At 57.6% G+C, this 23143-nt stretch overlaps 1 protein-coding gene across 2 annotated transcripts; it reads right to left on the bottom strand.

Annotated features, from left to right (window-relative positions):
- Positions 1–1488: 1488 nt before the first annotated feature.
- Positions 1489–22332, bottom strand: PLCB2 (phospholipase C beta 2). 2 transcript variants are annotated; one of them, XM_036110665.2, is made up of 32 exons: positions 21986–22329; positions 18096–18173; positions 17393–17461; positions 16613–16750; positions 16369–16448; positions 16229–16282; positions 16047–16122; positions 13458–13558; positions 13140–13306; positions 12902–13048; positions 12556–12713; positions 12219–12301; positions 11869–11953; positions 11147–11291; positions 10904–11034; positions 10693–10789; positions 9660–9744; positions 9396–9520; positions 8748–8902; positions 8056–8220; positions 7349–7448; positions 6495–6599; positions 6262–6356; positions 6060–6135; positions 5771–5815; positions 5431–5653; positions 5164–5338; positions 4977–5053; positions 4791–4886; positions 4241–4298; positions 3510–3596; positions 1489–3154 (listed from the first exon to the last, which is right to left on the bottom strand). In XM_036110665.2, the coding sequence occupies exons 1-32, from the start codon at positions 22067–22069 to the stop codon at positions 2951–2953; spliced, it is 3564 nt and encodes a 1187-aa protein (XP_035966558.1). In that variant the 5' UTR covers positions 22070–22329; the 3' UTR covers positions 1489–2950. The 2 variants fall into 2 exon arrangements, with proteins under 2 accessions (XP_035966558.1, XP_035966560.1); XM_036110667.2 differs by lacking the exons at positions 1489–3154; positions 3510–3596; positions 4241–4298; ... (3 more) ...; positions 5431–5653; positions 5771–5815 and adding an exon at positions 5830–5977 and having other exon boundaries at positions 21986–22332.
- Positions 22333–23143: the final 811 nt, after the last annotated feature.

Raw genomic sequence — 23143 nt, 5'->3', positions numbered from 1 at the left:
GAGACAACTCTGCCTCGGGGTGGCTGGAGACCGTTCCAGGGAAGCGGGGGAGCGGGAGCAGGTCCCTGTCAGGGCCTCACCCTGGCTTGGCCCAGAGCGCCGTGCTGGCCACTCTTTAGAAGCAGCCAGTGCATTTGCTCCACCTGCCACCACCAACCCGGCCAGGCCTGTGGCAGGATCGGGGGATGGTGCCAGGTCTCAGGCCCTGGAGCCTTTGCTCTGACTTTTCCGTAGGCTCAGTATGTTCTGAACAGAAAAGAAATAGCAAAACTGAAAAAAAGCTGCGCGTGTGCTGCAGAGCACGGAGGCCCCTACAGCCGGAATTAGAAGCTGTCGCTTAGGGAGCCGAAGGCTGACAGGAGATGGAGCTGAGGCAGGGAGCAGGCAGGCGCTCGGCACTCCCCTCCCCCCCCTCCCCTCCACCTGCTGAGCCTCTCCCCTTGCAGGCCCCAGGCTGGCAAAAGGGCTTCCTCCCAGAGGCGCTAGGCTCTGGTCTGCAGTCTGTCATTCTGTCTGTGGCTGGCCCCCCCCCCGGACCCCCTTCTTTCCTCCTCAAGTGTCACCAGCCCCCTCAGCCTGTCACGTTGCACCAGCTCAGCAGGGTTGGGCCTGGTGGCACATGGCTGGGAGATCCAGAGAGCTAGGGGGGGTGGGGGGTGCAGGGGGTGGGGTGAGTCAGCAGGGGACTCTGGTATCTGAGTCAGCAATGGGACTGAGAAGGGGGTAGGGACCCTTCCCTTAATGTAAAAGGGAGGCACAATGACTGGACAGGGAACTTTGTCCCAGCCCCACAGATACACAGCAGGAATTCACCTACCCCGGGCCCTGAGGGAGGGCATTAACTCCTCCCCTGCACATCCCCTGCAGCCAGAAGTGAACTCACCTCCAGGGCCCAAAGACTAGGGCATTTTCCCAGGGGCACCTCGCTCTTTTTCCAGAGGACAGAAAGCAGGGAGGTGGGTATCTGGGCCTGGCCCCCTGGGAAGCCCCCAACCTGCTACGCAGAGGCCTCTCCAGGAGGCAGGACTGCATCTCCTAGCCCATTCCTGGGCTTCCCAGTTCCACGCTGGGGGCCCAGAGACTCTGCCTGGCCTGGCGGAGAGGCTAGGGGAAGGCAGTTTCTCCTTCCCCCTCAGCAGTCGCTGGCAAAAGCTAGGGACTCCCCAGTGGGCTCTCTCTGGTACTGGCTCTGGCTTATGCCCACGTGCCTGGGTCAGTGAATTCCTCTGGCCTGGGCCCTCATCCCTGCATGGCTCTACCCCTGGGTTGGCAGGGAGATGGGGCAGTTGAGTGCCCAGCAGGAGAGCTAAAGACAGGGCACGGCTCCGGGGTACAAGTGTCCACCGTCGGCTGTATCCAGTGTGTATGCAAGCTGGACGTGTCAGTGACAGGCCTTACTGCTGTGAATGGGCAGGACCCCTGGTCTCAGCCTGCAGCCAGGGAATGCTAGGATCCCGGGGGTCAGGGCCCCAAAGGGATGGAGGGTGGTGGCGGTGGTTCCGTTTATTTTCCGAAGGCACAGGTGCTCAGAGCTAATGGCATTTGTTATAACTCTCTGATAAGAAAACAACCTCTTCCCAGAACCAGTCCCCCGCTTGGCCTCTCCCAAGCCAGTGCCTGTTCCCATCTGGGATTTGGGACCATGCTATAGGTGCAGTGAACAGCTGCCCCACAAACCCCTTTCGAGCAAGTATTGGGTTCAACCATAACTACCTGGTAGAATCTGACCACTCTAAGTCTGCCTAAAGGGGCCCAGGTGGCCTGGAGGTTCACAGCTCCCCAAGAGGGAGGGGGCACCTTTGCACTAGGCTCTTCTGCTGCAGCCCTGAGGATGGAGACAAGGAAGGGCCACGTCTGGATGGGGGCGTGGAGAAGAGGGGTGACCTCATTTTCCAGTGGTTGTGGCATCAGGGCCGGCAGAAGGGGAAGTGAATCCCCTTCAGGCCCAGAAGCGGGGCCATTCCACTGGGCTCTTAAAGGGACCTCACCCTGGGGTTCAGCTCCCAAGGGTTTTTCCTCCAGGCCATTTCATTTCAGCAGCATGCTCCCCCCTGCCCCCCATTTCTTAGCTGTAGAACAAAGGCCAGGTTTAGGCAGGAAATATTGGGACAGGGTTCTCTTTAGTAGGAGTAAGGGGAAAAATAAATAAACTTCATAAAGTCAGGAGAGAAAATGATACTGACCTCATCAGGCAGGCTGAGTGGGGGTACATACTAGGAAGTACCCCCCTCAGGCCTAGGAGAGTGCCCCAAAGGCCTTCCTTAGCCCTCCCTACTAACCAGAGGCCCAGTTGTCTCAGACTGCTGAGGCAGCTTTTCCATGTGAGCCTCCCATCCCCCAGAGGCAGGAGGCCAGGGAAGGGACCTCAGCCTGGGACCCTGGAAGCAGCCAGCCCCAGGGAGCGTGGAGGTAGTGCCAGGCTCTGTATCAGGGAACTGACAAGGAGGCCAGCTCAGGACAGGTCTGAGAAGGGGCCTCACAGCAGGAGGGTTTGGAGTTCGGTCCCGTTTGACCTAGAGGCGCTAGAGTGGAGGTTCCAGGGAGCTAGGCCTAGCCCTCCAGGTAAGGACGTGGAGTCGAGAGTGGGGCACCACGAGTTGCACACTAGGGAAGGTGGAGTGGGGCCAGGACCCCATTTCCTGCCTCCCAGTCCATATCCTTTTGCCCTCAACAATTTTATATTTGACACTTAGTCAGAGGCAGAGAAGAAGGATGGAGTAGGAAGTCAGATTGGAGAGGACCTCTAAACCTCAGATGGGCCCCTCCCCCTGAGGGTACCTGGTTCCCGCCTCCTCTGCTAGCCTGGCTGTTGAGGAGGGAGCTCCAGAGTCCAAAAGAGCCCCTGCTTCCCACAGCCTTAGAATGCTAGGGTCTTTCCTCCTGCGGGGATGGAGCCTCATCCCAGAGAAGAGTGAATGTCCTTACAGAATGTCCCAGTAGGATGAGGGCATCAGAGGTGGCTCTCCTGGACACCCGCCTTTGCTGTGAGTGGGTCCTGCTCAGACAGCTCCCCGAAGGCCTCACAGGGCCTCTCAGGCTTGTCCTTGGCCTCAGAGGGTAAGCAGTCCCTGAGGCAGGCCTTCACTGACTCCTTCACCTCAGCCTCCAGGCCCTTCATCCTGGCCTCGTACTCGGCCAGCGCGTCCTGCTGGAACTGTGGGGACAATAAAGACCACCGCCTGGCTCAGGAGGGGGCCAACTGCCCACTCTCCCTCCCCTGGATAGTCAGACAAGGAGATGCCCTGTCAGTTCAGCTCTCCCAGGAGACTGGGGTAGGAGGTGAGGGGTAGTGGAGACCATCAGGGAGCCTCTCAAAGAAGGGGGTGCCAACCAAGCAAAGAGATCTGTAGAGCTGTCTCATCTTAAAGGGCCACAGGACCCCGTGAGAACCAGGGCCTGTAGCCCACCAGTGAGGGGTGAGTCCCCTTCCTGCCCCCACCCATCTCCCGACTGGCGGCTCCCTGGGGCAGGCCAATTCTGCTGGCAGCCAGGGTGGTAATCCCTGTCACCTGCTTTTCCATCTCCCGGATCTGTTCGAGGCAGGCCGCCTGCTTCTCCTCCAGCTTCTCCTGGTGCTTCTCCAGGTTCTCTGTCATCTGGGTGAGAGTGAGAGGCAGGCAGTCAGGACAGCACAGACAGGCAGCCTGGCTTGGAATCCAGCTACAGTCCCAGTTAACCAGCTGTAAGACTTGGGACACATTTGTTAACCTTCAAACAGTTCTTTTAAATGTGTAAAATGAAGATAATAGTCTGTCTTGCTGGGTTGTGCAGGAGTGCATGAGACAGTTCATGTAAATCACCTGGCTTAGAGCCTGCCACAAGGTCGGGATTCAGTAAATGGACCCCGCAGCCCCCCTCGCCTGGTGGCCCCAGCTCAGCCAGCTGTTATTGTTGCTAATAGTCCCAGGGAAGCCCCCCTCACTCCCTCATACCCACCCACCCACCCCAATCCCATCTTCCCCTGGCCAGTTAGCGCCTATCATTTCCATCCAGGTCAGCTGGCCAGAGACAGATCCCTTTAGGCTGGTACCCTAACCTCCACACAAAGGCCAGAACCCTGGGATAGCCTGGGGGCTCCTCCTCCCCTTCATTGCCTCCTCCCATCCCCAGCTGCGTGGGCCGCTCTGGACCGTGCATCTCCTAAAGACAACATAAAGGCCTGGGGCCTCCCCATCCCTCCTATGTAGAGGGTGAGTGTGAGTGTGTGTGTGTGTGTGTGAAAGACACAGCTCTTACACACCTGCTTAATGACCTGCACCACCTCCTGGATGTGAGAGTTGTTAATCTCTCTCTTCAGCCTGTTGGGGTGATCAGAGTTTCAGAGAGGGCAGGAGGCCCCTTGGAAGAGTTGGGTAAGACCAAGTTTCTTCAGGGTGTAGACAAAATGAGGACTCCACCATAGGAGCATAACCAGCCAGTGGGGGTAATCGTGGGGAACTAAGGAGGACGTGAGGGGCCGTTGGGAGCTCCAGGGGCCGTCTGAGGAGAGGGCTTCCTCACAAAAATGCACTGTCCTTCACGGCGTGCAGGAAGGGAAAGCTGCTGTCCCAAGGTTTCACCCCCCTGTTTGTATGATTAGTTTTCCCTGAAATTCTCCTCTGTGCTCAGAGTGATGGCTTCTGTGTTTGGCCTAAGGAGGACCAGAGGTGACAGAAATAGGATTAACCTTCCAGCACCAGGGGACAGGTACATCTCTGGGAAGTGAGTCAGGATCCACTTGCAGGGAGGCCCCTTCCCACCTAGAGCGGTCCCTGCTCAGACTGGCCCTGGAGTTTGAGTCAAGGGCTCACCTTTCCTGAGCCATCTTGTCTGAGGTGACTTTGACCATGGCCTGAATCCGCTCCAGCCTCTTGGCCTCCAGCTTTTTCTTCATCTCTTTGGTGTCACTGCAGAGAGACAGGCATCAGGGAGATGTTCCGTGGGGCCTGAGCCCTCCCGGGAGGTGAAAGTCAAGTACGGGTGGGAGGCAATCATACGTCTCCAAGGTCTCCTTGAGGGTCTTCAGCTCCGCAGCCTGCTTCTCTCTGGCCAGTTCCATCATCTTGGCGATTTGCTGCGGGGTAGTGCAGGGAGAGGCTTAGCTCCAAAAGCCCTTTGCTGTGCGGAGGTGGGGGGGGGGTGTTGGTTGGGTTGTGCCTCCCCCCTCCCCCCTCCCCCAGGCACCTCAGCCACGTGCTGCTCCTTGCGCTTCAGGATGCACTCGTACCGCTCCTCACCCTGCTGCAGCAGCTCCAGCTCCAGCCGGTCCTTCAGCTCGCGCGCACGCGCGTCCGCGCCCTCGGGGCCCTCGCGGCCCTCGCTCGGCGCGGCCCCGGCGGCCTCCTCGCAGGGCAGGGTCCTGCGGAGGCCACGTGGGGACAGGCCTTGAGCCCTCGGCCGCCCCCGCCCGCCAGCGCCACCGGGGGCAGAGCCCGCCGCCGCCGCCCTTACCTCTTCTTGCGAGAGCCCTTCCCCGGGCCGAGCCTGCGGCCCCCGCAGCCCCCCGCGCCCGGCGGCCCCAGCTCGGCCAGCTGCGCCGCGCCCCTCTGCAGCAGCTCCTCCCAGCGCCGCGCGCCGCGCCGCTCCAGGTCCCGCAGCTCCTTCTCGTGCCGCCGCTGCAGCTTCACGACGCCCTTCAGCTCCCGCAGCTCCTCCGGGCTGGCGGTCCGCGGCTCTGCGGGGGCCGGGGTGAGGTGCGCCGCCGCCCGGGAGCCCCTCCCCACGCCCCTCCAGGAGTCCCGGACCCTCCCCAGGCTCGTTCCCGAGATCACTCGGACTCAGCAGGCCTTACCCGCAGCTTTTTTCGCGGTCTCCTCCTTGGCCCTGTACCCGGCAGCTGCAAGAGCCACAGGGTGGGCTGACAGGTGCCCCGGGGGGTGGGCCCCCTGGTTCTGGCCGGCTCCTCCCTGCCCCCTGGGGGTGGCTGCATGGGCCCCCTGCAGCGCACTTTCCCAGCGCTAAGGCGTCCGACACAGTCGTTCCCATCCCAGGTGAAAGTCTGTTTTGGGGGGATGTTCCTGTGGGTACCGCTGGAGAGGTCGAGGCCCTTGCAGACTGTGGGAGGACCCTGCAGTGCATACCTGCAGACCCGTTGCTCGTCGGGGCCAGCGCCCCATTGACCGGGCCGACAACTGGACTCCCAAGTGGAAAGGGTTTCTGTGTAGGAAGAGCAGATTAGGAACAAGGCTCCAACAGCTCTCTCTGTCTCTCAGTCTAGGACCCTGCCCCCCTCCCTCATCTTCCCTCCGAGAGGGCAAAGCTCCTGGACCAGGCAACACAGACCTCAGGCAGACCTCCCATGGCTTCCTTGAGCTTCAAAGACTTCTTATCATGGGCACTGAAGAACTTGATGGGATTGGCAAGAGCCACGGTGAGATCTGGGTGCATAGGGGCATCATGGGCCTGGTATGGAGATGAACCTGGAAGCCTCCCCCATCCTCACCTACCCCAGGCTACCTGTCCTGCCCCACTCTGGAGGCTGGCTTGAGGAGGGGGAGGGGGAATGGGTCACCTACCTGCCCAGGTGTCAGGTACATAGTCCTTCATCTCCAGGAAGACAAAAAGTGCGGGCATGGTAAGGGGCATGTTGCTCTCGCTGTGTAGGCACAGGTGGTGGTAGCCTGTCGGGCATGACGGGGTGGGCAGTAAGCCATGCCCATTGCCACCCAGCACAGCTCGGGAGCAGCCCAGTACTCAAGACCTCTGGCTTTAGAGTCAGAGAGGCCAGAGTCTGAGTCTGGTTCTGCACCTTCCTGGTTGTGTGACGTTGGGCAGTTTACTTTAAATCTCTTGAGATTTTCCTTAGCTGTGAAATGGGGTGAATAGGATCTACTTCATGTGGTTATTGTTTTGTGTGTGTTTTTTTTTAAGATTTTATTTATTTATTCGACAGAGAGAGACAAGCGAGAGAGGGAACACAAGCAGGGGGAGTGGGAGAGGGAGAAGCAGGCTTCCCGCAGAGCAGGGAGCCCGATGCGGGGCTTGATCCCGGGACCCCGTGATCATGACCTGAGCCAAAGGCAGACGCTTAACGACTGAGCCACCCAGGCGCCCCTCATGTGGTTGTTGTTAAGATTAAGTGAGAATGTGTTATAAGCCCATAACTCATTTTAAGTGCCCAATAAGTATCAGCTACTTGGGAAATTGCCCCAGCAGTTCGAGAAAATTACAGACATTCTGTTAGGTGGGCAGAGGCCCCACCTCTGTCGGTTTCCTGTTCTTGCCACAGTCCTCAAGGCTGATACATGAGAGGGTTAGGTAAGGTCGCAGGGCCACCTCCCTGAAGCTGCTGCACCCTCTGGACAGGCTCCTAACACTGGCCTTGGTCTCAGACCGGGCTAGCAACAGCAAAGAAGGACTCCATCCTTACCAGAATTCAGGGCATTAATGGGGATGATGCGGTGTCCAAGGAATCTGTTGCCTTCCTCCATTACAGCCACCCTGAGGGAGGCCAGCTCAGGCATCAAGATCTAGGGAGAGTTCGGGACAGGACAAGCTGGGGAAGGGAGAGAGTGGCCAAGCTACCCACCTCCCTGGCTTCAGAAGTCTTAGCGTCAGTGTGAGAACATGGCAAGTGTTACCAGATTTGGTGAGGACAGAGGACACACTCTAGGCCACACACATAGGCATCCTCTTAGCTCATGCCCTGGCTGGTCCACACAGGGGAGAAGGGCTGGCTCCGTAGCCCAGGGCTCGGGGGTCCTAGTGTAGAAAGTCCTGGACAGCCTTGCCAATGAGAATCCAATCAGGGCAAAAGACCCCCCTGGACTGGGATTCTATACCCTGAGACTCTGTATCCTGGACTGGCCGTTCACATTTCTGCCTCTCATCCTAACATGAACACACATGCACGTGCGCACACACACACACACACACACGGATGCCCACATAAAACTTTCTCACCAAGTAAACTTCTGTAAATGTGGATTTGGGACTCTTAAAATTAGGAGGGCACAGGGTGACGGGTAGGGAGAGGAGGACGATCAAGGAAGTCCCTTTATTTAGTTCCTTTTTTCTATGAGTAGAGGCCAAGAAGTAGGGACAGACCCCAGCCCCTGCCCTGCCCTAGCTCCCCACCTTCTCAAAGACAAAAGGCTCCTCCTTCCAGACAGGATTGATGGAGTTGGCGCTGGGTGACAGTTTGGTGCGATAGCGCCTCTTGGGGTCCCCAGGAAGGCCAAACAGCTCCACTTCCACATACGTGCGCACGCTGCGATCCGACAGGAACTGCCCAGAGATCACCTGGGGGCAGGGACCGACAGGAGGCCAGCCTCAGCTCTCCCACCCGAGCTCTTGCCTCACATCTGGGGCCTCTAGCTCCTGTAGCTGAAGCATCCGTTCTTGGCTACTGTGAAGAGCCCCATCCAGCTGCGGCCGTGTGGCTCAAGGGTTACAGCTAAGCTCTCGGCACCCAGGTGCTTCCAGCATTCAGGGAAGAAGTGTGGCCCTCCCCACCTCCCTCCCCAGGCCGGGAAGGAAAACAGCACACTCCCCTCGGGCCTGGGGCTCCTGTGGCCCCACTCTGCCTACTTTTCTCCCCTCCCCCACCCCAGCCTCAGCCCTTCCCCTTGGTTTCCATGGGGACCAAGAGGCAGCCTCCAGTGCTGAGGAGGAGGCAGTTTCCAAGGCAACTTGCTACTGCACGAACTGGCTTGGGCTAAAGCTTTCAGGATATCAGGGGAGGGGGTTGGGAGTGGAGGAGGAGAGCTCCTGTATCTCTCTCCTCGAGACCCCAGCCCTCCGGCCACTCGTCCACCCCAGGGCCTTGCCGTAATGGAAAGGGTGGTGGCTACAACCACATCTATGCGGTCCACCGAGAAGGGGTTGAACTGCTTGTCAGGCCGCCGCATGAACTCATGCTTGAGGAGGTAGCCACTCTGCCCGTTGAACTCGAACAGCGCCATGTTCTGCTGCATGGGCAGGTCTGGGGGGACAAGGGCACTCAGTGAGGAAGGCCCAGCCCCAGGTCTGCACCCAGTCTCTATTTCCTACATCCCCCAGCCTCTCCTGTCTTGTGGAATGGGGAGCTTGGGTGGACTGGGAGGATGAGGGTCTCTCATGACCCAGCCTGCTTCCTTAGGGTTTCTCATCTCTCAGGAAGGCCCCACAAGCTGGAGTTAGCCGGAGCAAGGCCACGGCTGGGCCGTGCCTCACAGTGGGAGTGGAGGCCGGTGAAGCTGGTGTTCCTATGGGCTCATTCAGGCAGAGCAGCCAGAACTCGTGCCAGCACGCTGGCATCTTCACGTGCGTACTCGTACATGTGCCATCATCTAGGCATAAGCCGATGCATTTATATCCCTAACTGCTCACATGCCTGCACGTGCAACCAACATCAGGACCCCTGGTCGCTTCTAAAGCCACCCCCCCAGGAATGGGGTGAAGGTAGGAGAGGCAGGGGCCAGGGGAAGTACCCTCACCCATCGTCTGGAAGTTGAGGGCAACCATCTGGCAACCGGCATTCCAGAACATCTGGGGCATGTAGTTGGAGGAGTCCATGCGGGTGCCCTTAGGGTAAATGCGGCTCATCTGGCGCTTGTTGTAGCTGTCTCAGAGTTTAGGAGCTGGCCCAAGGCCGTCCACACCAGGAGGACCCAACAGCTCCCCCTGCACGCCCTGTCCCGAAGTCTTCCCCATCCCGCCACCCCAACCAGGGACCCTGGCTATGGAGGCCTCAAGGATACTCCACAAACTGCACTGAGGCCTTGGAAAGCAGGTCATAGGCCTTGAGCTCTGTGAAGGACGAGATGACATAACTTCGGTTCTTCTCTGTGTGAGAGAGAAAGGGCAAGGGGACCATGTCAGGCTGGCCCCCCTTCCCTCCTCCCTGCTCTCCCTCTGGGGTAGCTCCCTCCAGCACAGAGATCCCTCCAACCTAGCATTCCCACTGAGGCCCAAGGATCGAAGGGGCCAAGCTGATGTGCAGATCTGTGTGGGTAATGGCGCACTGGGGGGTAAAGGGTGTGCTCGGGAGACCTGCACATGGATGGGGTGTGTCCTGGAGAGTGAGGGGCACATGCCCTGGATGGCACAGAGAAGGGGAGCCCAGGGGGTCAGCAACATGCGATGATGTGCAGAGAGTGAGCACACAAGTATGGCTGAGGGGTGGGGGCGGGGTGGGAGGTGTACACCAGGGGGTAGACATGGCACGGGTGGGCACGGGGGGGGCTGCGGACTGCGGGTCCAGGGATGAGCAGTCAGTGTGGTAGACGCATATACGGCACGAGTGTGTGCAGGAAGAGGTATTCACATTGGGGGCACGCACAGCTGAGAAGAGCAGAGAAGCTAAGTAGCATGGGTGTGCACAGGGAGGGAAGGGTGCGAGGGCCAGACGTGCCCTGGCCAGTTTCTCTGAGGCACCAGTCAGCCCCAGGAGCCACAGAACCTGTAGGAGGCTGTAGGAGCCCGGGGTCACTAGAGCTAAGATGGCCTGTCATAAGTGGCCGGCCGGTCACTGACACACTCCAGAGCTTTCGGGTTGGTGCCAAGTTCCTCAGTACAGCACTGGTAAACTGGGAGCCACTGCCACTTACAGAAGTCCTTTGCCTGGCTCTTTCTATAAATAGGGCCCCCGCGTCCAAGGAAGGGAGGATCCCCCGTCCCCTTCCTCCCACCCATCAAGCAGCTCTGCTGTCAGGACATACTTCTTAAGGGTCTTCTCCTGAATCTAGCCTAGTCTCCAGCTTACCATCTTCCTCCCACCGCATGCTTACTTACGGGCAGAGAACTCAAAGGATATGAACTTGGTGGGCTGGATGTAATTCACTAGGCTGGACATCTCCTCATAAGCTGTCACCTCCAGGCCCGCTGTGCCCTAGGGAGGAGAGGGGGAGGGCAGTACCCAACCCAGGGAGGTGGCCCCACGCCCGCGCCTGGAGGGCTCTGCCGTGGAGACAGCAGAAGGGGCTCCGGGCTGCCCCCTACACACCTCATCCGACTGCATCTTCTTGATCTCCTCCTCATCCAGGTTTCCCGACTCCTCCTCCTCCTCCTCTTCCACCTCTTCCACCTCTTCCACCTCCTCCTCCTCCGGCTCGGCCCCTTCCTCACCAGCCCACACTGCCACACACACCGCACCTCTGTCAGCACTGGGACCAGGGTCCCTACACATCCCCTCCAGGCCCAGCCCCTCTCTCCCCCTCTAGATGCTCCCCCACCCAGGCTGACTCACCTGTGTCCTCACCCACAGAGGCGGTGGGGGAGCAGCTGCCCTCAGTGCTGGGGGCTGCTGGGCCAGAAAACTGGTTCTTTTTGTTCTTGATGAGGATCTTGCCTCGGAGATCTTCAGGGCTGGGCAGGGGGATGCCTGGTTTCAACTGTGGGAGCGGGGAGACGGTCAGCACCATCTCCACACCTTCAGGGGGCAGCCTCAGCTCCTTCATATCAAGCTGTGTTCCATCTGCCCGGCCTGCTTCTCCAGCCTCGCCTCCCACCGTTGCCCCCATCGTGTGCCGCGCTCCTGCCGACCCAACTTATCCAATTCCTCAGACAACACTCTTCTCCCTCACCCGCCTCAAATACCCTTTCCCCAACTCTCACCAAGATAAATCCAGTTTCCCTTTGGATTCCAGCTTGCCTTCCCTTCCTCCAGGAAGCCTTCCCTGATGCCCAAGTACTCCCATAGCAGCCACTGGTTGCAATGGCCTGGTTACTTGTCTGTCTCCCCACTAAACGTAAGCAACCTGAGGGCTGGGACTGGGTCTTTGTCACCAACATAGCCCTCAAAGCCCAGCACGGCGCCTGACACATGGTAAATGATAGGATCCTGGCCCCACAATCCTCCCAGATAAATCCCAACATCCTCTGGGGACATCTGCCTGCTCAACCTGGCCCCCACACTGCCCCAGGCCCCCAGCCCCCAGGCCCAGATGCCTCACAGCGAAGTCCACTCACCGGGAACTTTTCCAGGGGCTCTGTGAGCAGCATATCCCCAAACATCATCCGGCAGTACTCGGCCATCTTGGCCTGTTGGCGGGGTCTGCAGGGAGCAGAAGTAGGGTAGGGTTCAGCAGGTCCACCCTCCTCTTGTCCATTCTTCTGGGCCCCTGACCCAGGTCATCAGGGGCACAGGGGGTCAGGGAGGCGGGGACATAGGCAGGAGAGCCTGGGGTCCCAAGGAGCTTGTGTGGAGGCCCGGAAGAGAGCTGGAGGGCATGACTAGAGGGGGGGGGCTAGGGGAGGGCAGCTCTCCGCAAGAGATGGGGACAGAGGAGAGAAGGAGGCTGAAAAGGTCTGATACACACGAGTCCACATGGTTTTCAAATGACAGGATGACAGGATAGGGGGAGGTCTTAAAGGCACTTTCTGCAATGGCTTCAATTGCTTCCTGGAGGAGAAGGGGGCCAGGTGAAGAGGAGGTCAGTGGTCCAGCCCCCCAGCAGCACCCTTCCCCACTTCCCAGTTTCAATACACACAGAACTAAGAGCCACTGTGGTCCCTGTCTCCTAGGGTCCCCTCTGGTCCCCTCACTGGTCTGAGGCCTCGCAGCCATCCCTCCCCTCTGTTTCACCCGCTCCCCCATCCCCGCCCCCTGGGCCCTTCCTAATGCCACTGCCACCAGCTTCCACACAGGAGGCTCACCTTGAAGTAGATGTCTGTGGTCATGGTGAAGCCATGGGTGATAATGGGCTCCTCGTCAGGGGGCTTGCCCTTCCAGCAGTCCAGCTCCACACAGCGGCAGCCAGCCAGCAGGACCTGGCGGTACATCTCGGCCGACGAAAGGCCAGAGAACTGGCCGGCTGAGCCAGAGCAGGGAGGGGGGAGGCAGGGGCTCGCTCAAGGCCGGTCCCGCTCGCCCCAGCCCGCTCCCACACAGTCCGTCCTTTTGCAGCCCGAGGGCCAGCCCCGCAGAGGGATGGATTTGGGGAACAGGAGCCACTCCCAGCCCCAGAAGAGGAGACGTCACGATGAGGTCACCCCGGGTCACCTGTCAGGTAGGTGTTGTGTGAGGAGTTGATGAAGTAATGGCTGAGTGGCTGCGTCATGTCCTGGTGGAGCAGCAGCTTGTCCTGGGCCAGCACGCTGTTCTCGGGCCCGCAGAGAAACCACACCATGCCCTCCGGGGAGAGCTGGCCTGGGGCGGGGAGCAGGGCAGAGCTGTCAGGCCTGCAGAGCCTGGGCAGAGCGGGTCAGGCCACAGAGGGGAGGGGCTCCTGAGTCCTCACCCCTCTGCACGTTGATGCCACTGGGCTCATACTTGTCGATGAGGCCCCGCACCTGGTCAGGCCGTGCGGGTGGAAACAGCAAAGAGTTCAGACGGGGGTCCCTCTGCTTCTGATTGATGAACTTAGTCAGGTGCTCCTTGGTCATGTAGGGTTTGGCCTTGGCGTGGCTGCAGGCCAGAGAGGGTTCAGGTCTGTGGCCCCCGGGCTGGGGAGCACGGACAACCGCCTTCTCCAGAGAAGCCACCTAATGCCCAGCATGGCAAGCGGGATTTTAGCCAGCAGTCCTTCCCCATGCCCAGCCCAGCCGAGGAAGCTCACTAGGAAGTGAAGATCTCATCTATTTCTGGCCGAGGACAGAGGCTCATGAGGAAACTCTTGTAGACGGATTCTGGGAAGTCCTCAGGATTGATGGCATCGTTCTGGGGGAATAGTCACCTGATCATTCCTGCACCCACCTTCTCCACGCTAAACACCACAAATGAGGCCCAGGCCTGTGCAAGGGAGCCTGTCAGAGGGCGGGCTCAGGGTGGGCAGAGCAGCATCGATCAGGCTCCTGAGCACCCACTTTTCAAGGGGCTGGTTGCTGAGTAGAGAGCATGCTTAGCTGGTCTGCCTTGCCCCTGAACCTGGACACTGGCTAGTCCCTTGGCTGGGGCAGGATTGGAACTAGGAATGACCACAGGGGGAAGAAGAAGAGGTTAGAAGTAAGAATGTCTGCTGCCAGAGCGGTGGGCTGTCTTCTTCCTTCTTTTTTTAAAGCAGAGGACAAATTTTCTAAAAGAGGCAACTGGAATAGAAACGATGCACCTAACAGCAGAGCCCCCAGATGCACGAGCCAAAACTGACAGAACTGAAGGGAGAAATGGACAATTCAACAATAATAGCTAGAGACGCCAAGAAGCACCAGGAACAACAACAAAAACAGACAAACTGGACTTCATCTAAATGAAAAACTTTCATGCTTCGAAGGATAGCATGAAGAAAGTGAAAAGACAGTCCACGGAACAGGGGAAAATATTTGCAAATCAAATATCCAGGAAGGGACAACTGAACAATAAAGAGACAACCCATTGGAAAGGCAGTAGATTTGAATAGACATTTCTTCATAGAAGATATGCAAATGACCGATAAACACATGAAAAGATGCTCCATCTCATTAGTCATTTGGGAAATGCAAACCAAAACCACAAGGAGATACCACTTCACTCCCACAGGACGAGACCAATTCTAAAAAGACAGTAACAAGTGCCGTTGAGGAAACAGGACCTTCGTACGTTGCCGGTATGATTGTACAGTGGTCAGTCACTTTGGAAAACGGTATGGCAGTTCCTCAAAATGTTAAATATAAAGTTGCCACGTGACCCAACTATTCTACCTCTAGGTATAGAGAGTGAAAACACATGTCCCGACAAAGTCATGCACACGAAGGTTCGTAGCGGCATTATTCAAAATGGCCAAAGAGCAACCACAACCCAAAGGTCATCAGCTGATGAACACAGAAGCAAAGGTGGAACCTCCAAACACTGGGATATCACTCAGTGGTGAAAAGGCATGACTTGCCGCTCCAGGCTACAACATGGAAGAACCCTGAAACTCTTATGCTAACGGACTGAAGCCTGACATCAAAGGTCACATAGTGTATGATGTCCAGGTTGGGCAATGTTACAGAAATAGAAACTGCAAGGAGATTAATGGTCTCTGGGGATTCTGTGCGTTTGCATTTCATCCCAGAAAAACCCATTAAATGTCTTCCAGGATCCTACTGGAAGGCCAACATCAGACTTAGATTGGAGCTGGAGCAGAGGGTCTGAACAAGAGAGCCAGACCATATCTCCCTAAGACTGGAACTTGGACCCATCAGCTCCAAGCAAAGAGGGGTCAGTGACTCCTACTGGGACACAAGGAGAGCTGACAAATAAGGAGGACAGCCAAGGTGGGAGCTCAGGAGGCAGGAGAGAAGGAGGGTGGATGTGTAGCAGCGGTCCTGGTTGGGGGCCCTCCGCAGGAGCCCGTTCCCACGCTCTCTCCAACCCCATGCTTTCATTCCTGTGACTGATGGCATCAAGGGGCACCAGCTCCGTTGAGCTGTGACTTGAGGGGGACTAGTCTTCCCGGGCCCCATGTGGACAGGTGACTGACGAGGTCTTAGTTTTATTTACTTATCGCATTGCAAATTCTTATCAGGAGACAAAACCCCATGGGGTGCAGCGGGTGCTCTATACAAAGGCTCTGGCCAAGGGGGCACAGGAGTCTGAAATCCACTCCCTTAGCCAGACACAAGCCCTGGGCTCAGGGCTGTATCTGCCCAGAGGGCTCCTTTTTGTAATCCATATAAGGCCCCTCATGGGGTGACCCTGCCTACAACTTGTAATTAAAAATTACTTAATCAGAAGGGAAAAAAATAATGTTTCCCTGTGTTGAGCTAAAGGCTGTGTCCTGGCAGCTTCGACTCTTGGTCTGTTCCCCTCCCCCACACTCTGCAGAACTAACCCCTTCCCCACATTTCAGACCCCTGCAGATTGCCTCCATCCCTGCTGACCTTATCTCGCTCCTCTAGGCGAGAACATTCACTCTCAACGTTCATTCCAAGGCTAGAATGGGAATGTACCCATCCCGGCTGCTTGCCTTAGAGGCAGTCCACCAACCACTGCCCCCCACAGCCCCCCAGGAGTAGTCAGTATAGACCAAGCTGCTCTGGACCCCGGCATCTCCTCCACACTCCCTTGGATCTGTCTCTGTGCCGAGTATCAGAAGCCAGTGCTCTAGGGTTACCTGGCTTTTCGGGCTGTGGGCTAGGCTGCGCTATCGTTCCCACCCCCGCCCCACCCTAACCAGGCTTGGCCAGGTTGGCCTCTTGTCAGAGCCAGCTCAGGTGAGGGCTTCGGCTGGGCCGGGAGAACCACTCACCTTGCCTTTTGGGAGGTGGCAGGCGCTGAGGGCAGCTTCCACCCGCTTGCGGTCAGCAGGAAACATCTGGAAAAGACTAAAGGAGCAGAGAAAGGCACCAGGCAAAGAGAGGGGTCAGACCTGGAGAGGGAAGGCTTTGAGGAGCTGGGCGGAAGTGTGGGGAGAGAGTGGAGGAAACTCACTTTTTCACAGGAATCTTTCCTTCGGGGTTGAGCTGCATCTTGAGCTTTACCAGGCTAGTGGGGCAGAAAGCAGCTCATCAAGGCCCCAGGGGCTGGGGCACGTAGCCCCACACACCAAGGCCGGGCAGGCAGGCACTTACATTTTGTCCAAGAAGGTGCTGCGGGAGGCATTGGCTGTCAGGGGGTGCTTGACCAGGGCCAGCACATCGTCGGCCCAGTTCTGCAGGACCCCAAGAGCACAGCCGTCAGACGCTGGCCACACACGGGTGCCCCCACCCCCTGCAGCCCAGGCCTATCCCACAGGAAGCACAGGCTACCCCAGGTGCCCAGCCCCAGGCCTGAGCCTCCCCCTTCTATTACCCCCCCCACCCCTCCCTGGCGCACCTTGCCCACATTCTCCTTGTAGGAGACGAAGTTGTGGAAGGTGAGGTCCACCATGTCAGGGCCAGACACCACAGTGAGTGTCTTGAGCAGGAAGTTGTCGGGGAAGTCCATGTTGAAGACATCCCGGAGCTTCTGGCTCTACAGCAATCCGTGACACGGTTAGGATCAGAAGTGTGCCCCCAGCCCCAGCCCACTGTGCCTCTCCCGGTCCCTCCCCACCACACTAGAACTGGGGCCGCCTAGGGTGGAATCCCATCCCCCTGGGAGGAGCCACAGGCCTCAGCATCTTGGCCTCCCTGACCCCAGGGGCTGGGGGGGGGCGGGGGTGGGAGAGCCCACCGGAAGAGATGAACCCAGCAGTGTGGCCTGGGTGTGCTGAGTATTTTGTTTGCCATTTTTCGTTTGAAGATGGATTCTTAGCTCCCAGTCTCATGGAATCCTGGTTCCCACCAAACCCTTCCTCCAGTGTTCCTACCGGCATTAGACAAATATAGGCAAACGAGATGGGGAGGGCGGTGTGCATAAGCAACACTCCCAGACAGTCTGGGGTGCTCTGGGGGGCAGGACCTGGCCACACGACATCTCTGTCCAGGGTCCCCTGGTACCAAAGCTCTGGTAAGCTCAGGAGCTTCCTCAACTCAGGGAGGAGGCCCTGCTGCCCAGCCTGGGGACTCTTCCCTCGTTCCAGAGACCAGGCTTCCCACCCCCACAGGGACCCCTGCCCTCGCCCCACGGAGCTTGTGGCCATGCTGAGCCTGGGCTGCCACTGGGCCCACCTACCTTGGGTATCTTGGCAAACTTCCCAAAGCGGGTATCCCTGATGCTGGTGATATCCAGAAAGTCCATCTCCTGGAGGGCGCCCCGGCAGGAGCAAAGAAGGGATGTGGACAAAAAGGTCAGTGAAGACTGAAGAACAGAGAGGAGAGAACTTCCAACACCTCTTCACATCTTGGCCAACTGCCTTCTGTAGGTGCCAAGACTTTCTGGGGTGGCCTGGACCCCAACCTTCTCTTCCCACCAATCAGTTCTCCCTATTCATGGTGAGCCTCCTCCCTTCCTCTGTCCATTCCTTCCCTGGCCACTCAACTGACTCAGGAGCTGAGGTCTGTGGTCTTGCCCACACTCTCCTGGACTCTCCCCAAGTCCCCCCCTCCCCTCCCCACTTCCCGGTGCCGAGACCCTTCTTGATCTCTCTGAGCCCTCATGTTTCCCAGAACCACAGGCAAAGAAGCAGCCTTTTCCCCTTCCCTCTCCCCAAGGGATGCTAAGGCTGGAGCATCTTGGCCCGAGGCAGCCAGGGCTGGAGTGCCTGCGCCCTCCCTCCCAGAGCACATAGCCCCTGCCCACAGGACGAGAGGCTGCCACGGAGCCACCCTGCCAAGTCAGTCTGTCCTCCCTGGGCATTCACACCTCTACCCCTGCACTATCGAAAGGCTGCTTGGACTTGGTGGATCAGCAGGAGCTCAGGTAGGGACTGCCTCACCTTACTCTGATATGTCCAATATAAGTAGTAGCCCTTGGGATCCACACGGAGGATAACCGGGGAGGCTATTGTAGTTTCCTATAGACAGAAGTGGTCAAAAGAAAAAGAAGCCAAAAAAGACAAATAAACAGAAAAAAGACAGAAGGGGTCAGCTCTCTGCTCTGAAACGTCAGGCCAAGCTTCCCTGGCCCAGGCCGGGGGTTTCAGAGCTCATCATCTCCCCGGGAGGTGGCTGCCCAGGGAATCTGCAGGCATATTCTTGGTTCTCCAGACCTCTGGGCTAGGTACAAGCCTTAAAACCTCTGAATCAGGGGTGAGGAGGGGTAGAGAATTAGAGATAGCATTTCTGAAAGAGAGGAGGTTTCCCCTCTAAACCCCAAATAGAGGTTCTTCCTCTAGACCCCAAACAGGGTCTTGGCCCCCACCTCACCCTGTTTTCAACGGCCACAGCTCAGCCAAAGGGGTAGAATGTCTCTTCGCAAGACTCAGCGCCGCACCCAGGAGAGCTCAGCACAGTGAGAGCTAAGAGCCCAACTCCTGCACCTGCATCCGAGACCCTCTACAATCCACCTGCTACCTGGCTTCCCACATGCCCCATCCTCCCCTCCACAAACCACTGCCCAGCCAATCCATCCAACTGTCCCATAGGCACCAAGCGCATTCGAACCTCCAAGCCTAAGAACCCAACCCTCCCCTGCCTGAAATATCTTCAGAGAGCACCCCCAAGTCTCCCCTCTTCTGAAAAGCCTTCCCTGAAACATGCTATAACAGTGTGTATGTGGTTTGCACAGCTAGAAGCCCATCCGGAAAATCCCCAAGGGCTTGTGGACTCCAGGGAAACCAGCCTGTGCTGTAGCGTAAGCTAGACCATAAGCTCATGTGCTAGACCACGAGCTCAGTGCTCCAAGTTTGTGGAAGAAGCCAGTGAATGATCAATGAACTAGCTTCTAAATTCTTGTTCCACTCACAGAGCACACAGGCTAGCCTTCATTTTGATGGCCTTTGTATGCATATAAAACAAGATATAAAATTGAAATTTCCAACGAGGCATGGTAGTTGCTGCACACCAAACCCGACCAAGTACAGAATTTGCAAAGGAGGGGCACCTGGGTGGCTCAGTCGTTAAGTGTCTGCCTTCAGCTCAGGTCATGATCCCAGGGTCCTGGGATCGAGCCCCGCATCGGGCTCCCTGCTCGGCGGGAAACCTGTTTCTCCCTCTCCTGCTCCCCCTGCTTGTGTTCTCTCTCTTTCTGTGTCTCTCTCTGTCAAATAAATAAATAAAATCTTAGGAAAAAAAAAGAATTTGCAAAGGAAATGGTCAAAAGAAAAGGGTTCTCAGATCAGGGATGGTTAGAGTCTGGGGTAAAGAACACTTTGTGAGGGGACTAATTTTGGAGAAAGCTGTGTTGTGAGCTCCACTCCCTTCCCCCCCCAAGGGAGGGTTGGCAGTGCTCGAGCCCTCACTTTATTATTTTTTTTAAAGATTTATTTATTTATTTGAGAGAGAAAGAGAGAGAGTGTGAGACTCCCCACTGAGCGAAGAGCCCTATGCAGGGCTTGATCTCATGACCCTGAGATCATGACCTGAGCCGAAATCAAGGGTCGGACGCTTAACCGACTGAGCCACCCAGGTGCCCCCTGACGCCTCACTTTAAGCCTAGTGAGGGGTTTCAACTATACTTAGAAAGCTTTGGTCACCCCTGCAGTTGTGGGGCAAAGCAGACTGGGGTCTGACTCCTGCCCAGGTAACCGAGTGTCAGAGGCATTGAGACCCTGGTTGTGCTAGATGAGCCCAAACCCCAGAGTCTGTTGGGGCAGTGAACACAAGAGTATGTGCTGGGGTCCAGAGTGGGCCCATGGGAAAGAGGGGCAGAGTCCAAAGCTACAGGAAACTAAAGGTAGAAACTGGATCCCAAGGGGCTGAAGAAGTAATTTTGAGTGACCTCCCGCAATAGAGATGGCAGAAGGATCTTTACGTAAGGGACCACCAGCTCAGTGGGGGTCTCCTCACTTTGAGGAGAATCCTCAAAAATGTCCACCAGAGAAAGAATAAGCCTAACATTCTGCCAGGCTCAGAAAGCATGAGCCTGTTGATGATAGCACCCGTTCAGTTAAGAACTTCAGTACCCGTCTCCCACCTCCCTGCCTGCACCCCATGGTGGGGAGGGGGCTTGGAGGAAGATCAGGGAATCCTGCCGCAGGCCTTTTCAGAGCACCTACAGCCCACCTAAAACCACTCCTAGAAGGAGGAGGGCGGAAGATGTCATCCAAATTAAGATTGAGTTTTAAATTATAACTCGTTTCTGAAATAAGACTGGGTTTTCTGAGGAAAAGTGACCATAAGATTGTCTATTACCCAAAAGCAAATGGAATGTCTTGTGACTGGCTGAGTGCCCTTCCATGGGCAGGAGAAGAGCTTCTCCCACCAAATACATTGTAAAGGGACCATGGGAGGCAAAATTAAGTTGGGAGTTGGTTACATCTTTTGCATTGTGCTTATTCAACATGACATGACATATTCAAGTCCTCTGACAACTGTACTAAAGGCATTCTGAACAGAGCCCTGTCCCACAGGTGCATATGTCCTGTGACTAGGCTTAGAAGATTCCTGCTCCTAGAGGTCAGGATCCTGGGGCCATGCCACGACCTGCCTCAGGGAGGGGAGTGGGGCAACAACCAGCTTCACAGGTAGTGGCCTGCAGACAAGGCCATATAGCATGTCCCCACCCCTACTGACCCTCTGCCCAGTCAGGTTACACACACTTCCCAGAGGAACTGAGAGAGGCCACTTCATTTTTCATTCTGAGCCACTTCCCTCATTCCACAGTCTCTTGGGACCTGTCACCACCATGCCACATCGCCCACACCACTCGTAGGGAAGCAGAAATCGTCTAACCAGGGGCCTCCTACCCATAGTCATGGCAACCAGATTACTCAGCCTAGTGCAGCCTGGAATGGCCAACAGCCCCAGGCTGCCTTAACTCACAGACCCAGAATCCCCTTGTAGCCCACCTGTAAGGAGAATGAGCCAGCCCTATAGGCCTCCTCTCCCCGCAGAGCCTTCCTGTTTCCTTCCTGGGACCAGCCCACTGTGATTCTGTGGGCCTGCCTAGCAGCCTCAAGAAGGACCCCAAAATTGTTCTCTTGCCTGCCCAAGAGAATCCCTGGCCTGTCACAACACAACATTTTCAGGGGCTAGGAGGACCAGAGTCTGGGAGGCAGGCCCCAGTCTGAGAAGGAAGAGACAGCAGAGATGGAGGTACAGGGCAAAGCAGTGGCTCCCCCCCTTTCCTTGCAGACAGGCTGGTGGCGGGGTGCTCGGCTGAAAGCAGCCAGCAGAAGCAGAAGTCGATTAGTTCCTTCCTAGTCCCCTGGGAGCAGAAGCCTCGGGTTCTCCGTTAGGGTCCCCCAGCCTTTTATGGCTGCCCCACGGCAGCTCAGGGGAGAAAGGGGCCTCCCTGGACCAGGGCAGGGCCAGATGAGGAAGAGCAAGAGTGGGGCATCTCTGCTAGGAGTAGGGGCCTGGCTCACCTCTGCTTCTGGCCCTGCCACAGCTTTGGGGCACTTTCCTCCCACTCACGCTGAGATGAGTATCCCCCCGGCTTGTCTTGGGGCTTTGGGGGAGGACAGACCCAAGCACAAAGAAAGTCCCTCCGGTGAGCACCCAGGCGGCCCACCCCGCTGTCAGTCCAGACACAGAGCCCTGGCCCCGGCAGTCCAGGGATGCGTGCTTGGGGCACATACCCTCACCCCCAGGTTTGTTTATCCAGGCAGTTGTACCCGCTGCCTGGCCAAGCCACACCGGCGCCCGGTCCCAGCAGACATAAACCAACCCCCTCCCAGCAAAGCCCCTAACAGCAGGGCCCCCACCACCCGAGTGCCGCACTCACATCGTCCCATTTGATGAAGCGCTCCCCTTGGCTCAGATAAGCCTTCACCTTGGGGGGCAGCAGGACAGGGTTGAGCAGAGACATGGTGCTGAGCGTCCCTCTCTAGAGAAGCTGGGCAGGCCCACGCGGGCAGGAGGAGGGAAGGAAGGAAGGCTGGCTGGAGGTGAGCCAAGCTGGGCTCACATGGCACCCGCCCTGAGAGGGTCCGGAAGTCTGGATACTCTTAGAGCCCACGGGTGGCCGTGGCTGGCGGCAGAGCTGAACGCTCTGGCCAGAGGCCCATCTGCCTTTTAAATCGGCCTCCTCCCACCTGCCTTCAGGGGGGGTAGGGGGGCTGTGGTCACTGTTCCTGCCCAGGGAGGTTAGGCTCCCCTCTGCAAAGCCGCCCCCCCTCACCCTGTGCCTCAGCACTTCCTGCTCAGGGCTTCCTTCTCTGTGCTCTTCAGGACTGAGAGGCAGCTTCTGAGGCCAGTCTCCCTGGAGCCAGGGCTGGGGGGCGGGGGCGGGGGGGCTCAGTCCCAGGGGTAGTCTCCGGTCAGATGAAGCTGAGGGGCTAGAAAGGAACAATATGGGGACCACGTGGGGATACTATTGCCCAGGCTGGGCCTGAGGGAAGGGTGTCAGGAGCTCCCCAGGGGAAGGGACCTCCACAGAGGTGGGCTCTAAAGTATAGGAGTCTCTTCCAGGGGCTGAGGGGGCTGGGACCACCCTGGACGTGGGAGTTGAAGGTGGGGTAGGGCCCAGCTGGGATTGGGTGTTTTGAATAAGTAAAGTTTGCTGAACACCCAGCTCCTCTTTCTCAATGCTTCCTCACATGAAAATGAGGTAGAAGTGAGGCAATCACGCCTCTCACCCGCCACCACACGTAACTCCGCTTGACCCTCTGGGCCTGGCAGAGGCCCGGAACCTCCATAGCCCAGACATGACTCCACCCGCAGCAACCCTGGGCCACCAGCCTCCACTGCACTCTCTTGCCAGGCTCTCTCCTCTGCTCTGTGCCCAGGGCCTGGGGTGAGAAAACTGGAGCAGGAGGCTGCTTAGAGGGGCCTCAGCTCTGGGTTTCTTCTCGGGGTGCATGAACCTAACACTGACCGGGCCCAGGGAGCTCAGTCCCAGCCTCGCTCAGCCAACCCACTTCCTCTTGCCTAAACTGCTCCT

Source organism: Halichoerus grypus, chromosome 8 (assembly GCF_964656455.1).
Source record: "Halichoerus grypus chromosome 8, mHalGry1.hap1.1, whole genome shotgun sequence".
In the NCBI taxonomy this organism is placed as follows: domain Eukaryota; kingdom Metazoa; phylum Chordata; class Mammalia; order Carnivora; family Phocidae; genus Halichoerus; species Halichoerus grypus.
Note: the sequence above shows the minus strand (reverse complement) of the source record. Positions and strands in the feature narration are given on the sequence as shown.

Excerpts from the sequence above, each read along its gene's own strand:
- PLCB2 (XM_036110665.2), bottom strand. The coding sequence starts at position 22,069 with ATGTCTCTGCTCAACCCTGTCCTGCTGCCCCCCAAGGTGAAGGCTTAT. Across the intron at positions 7,449-8,055 it reads AGCCTTTTGTCTTTGAGAAG|ATCTTGATGCCTGAGCTGGC; the intron begins GTGGGGAGCTAG and ends AACTCTCCCTAG. Across the intron at positions 6,357-6,494 it reads TGTACCTGACACCTGGGCAG|ATCTCACCGTGGCTCTTGCC; the intron begins GTAGGTGACCCA and ends CTATGCACCCAG.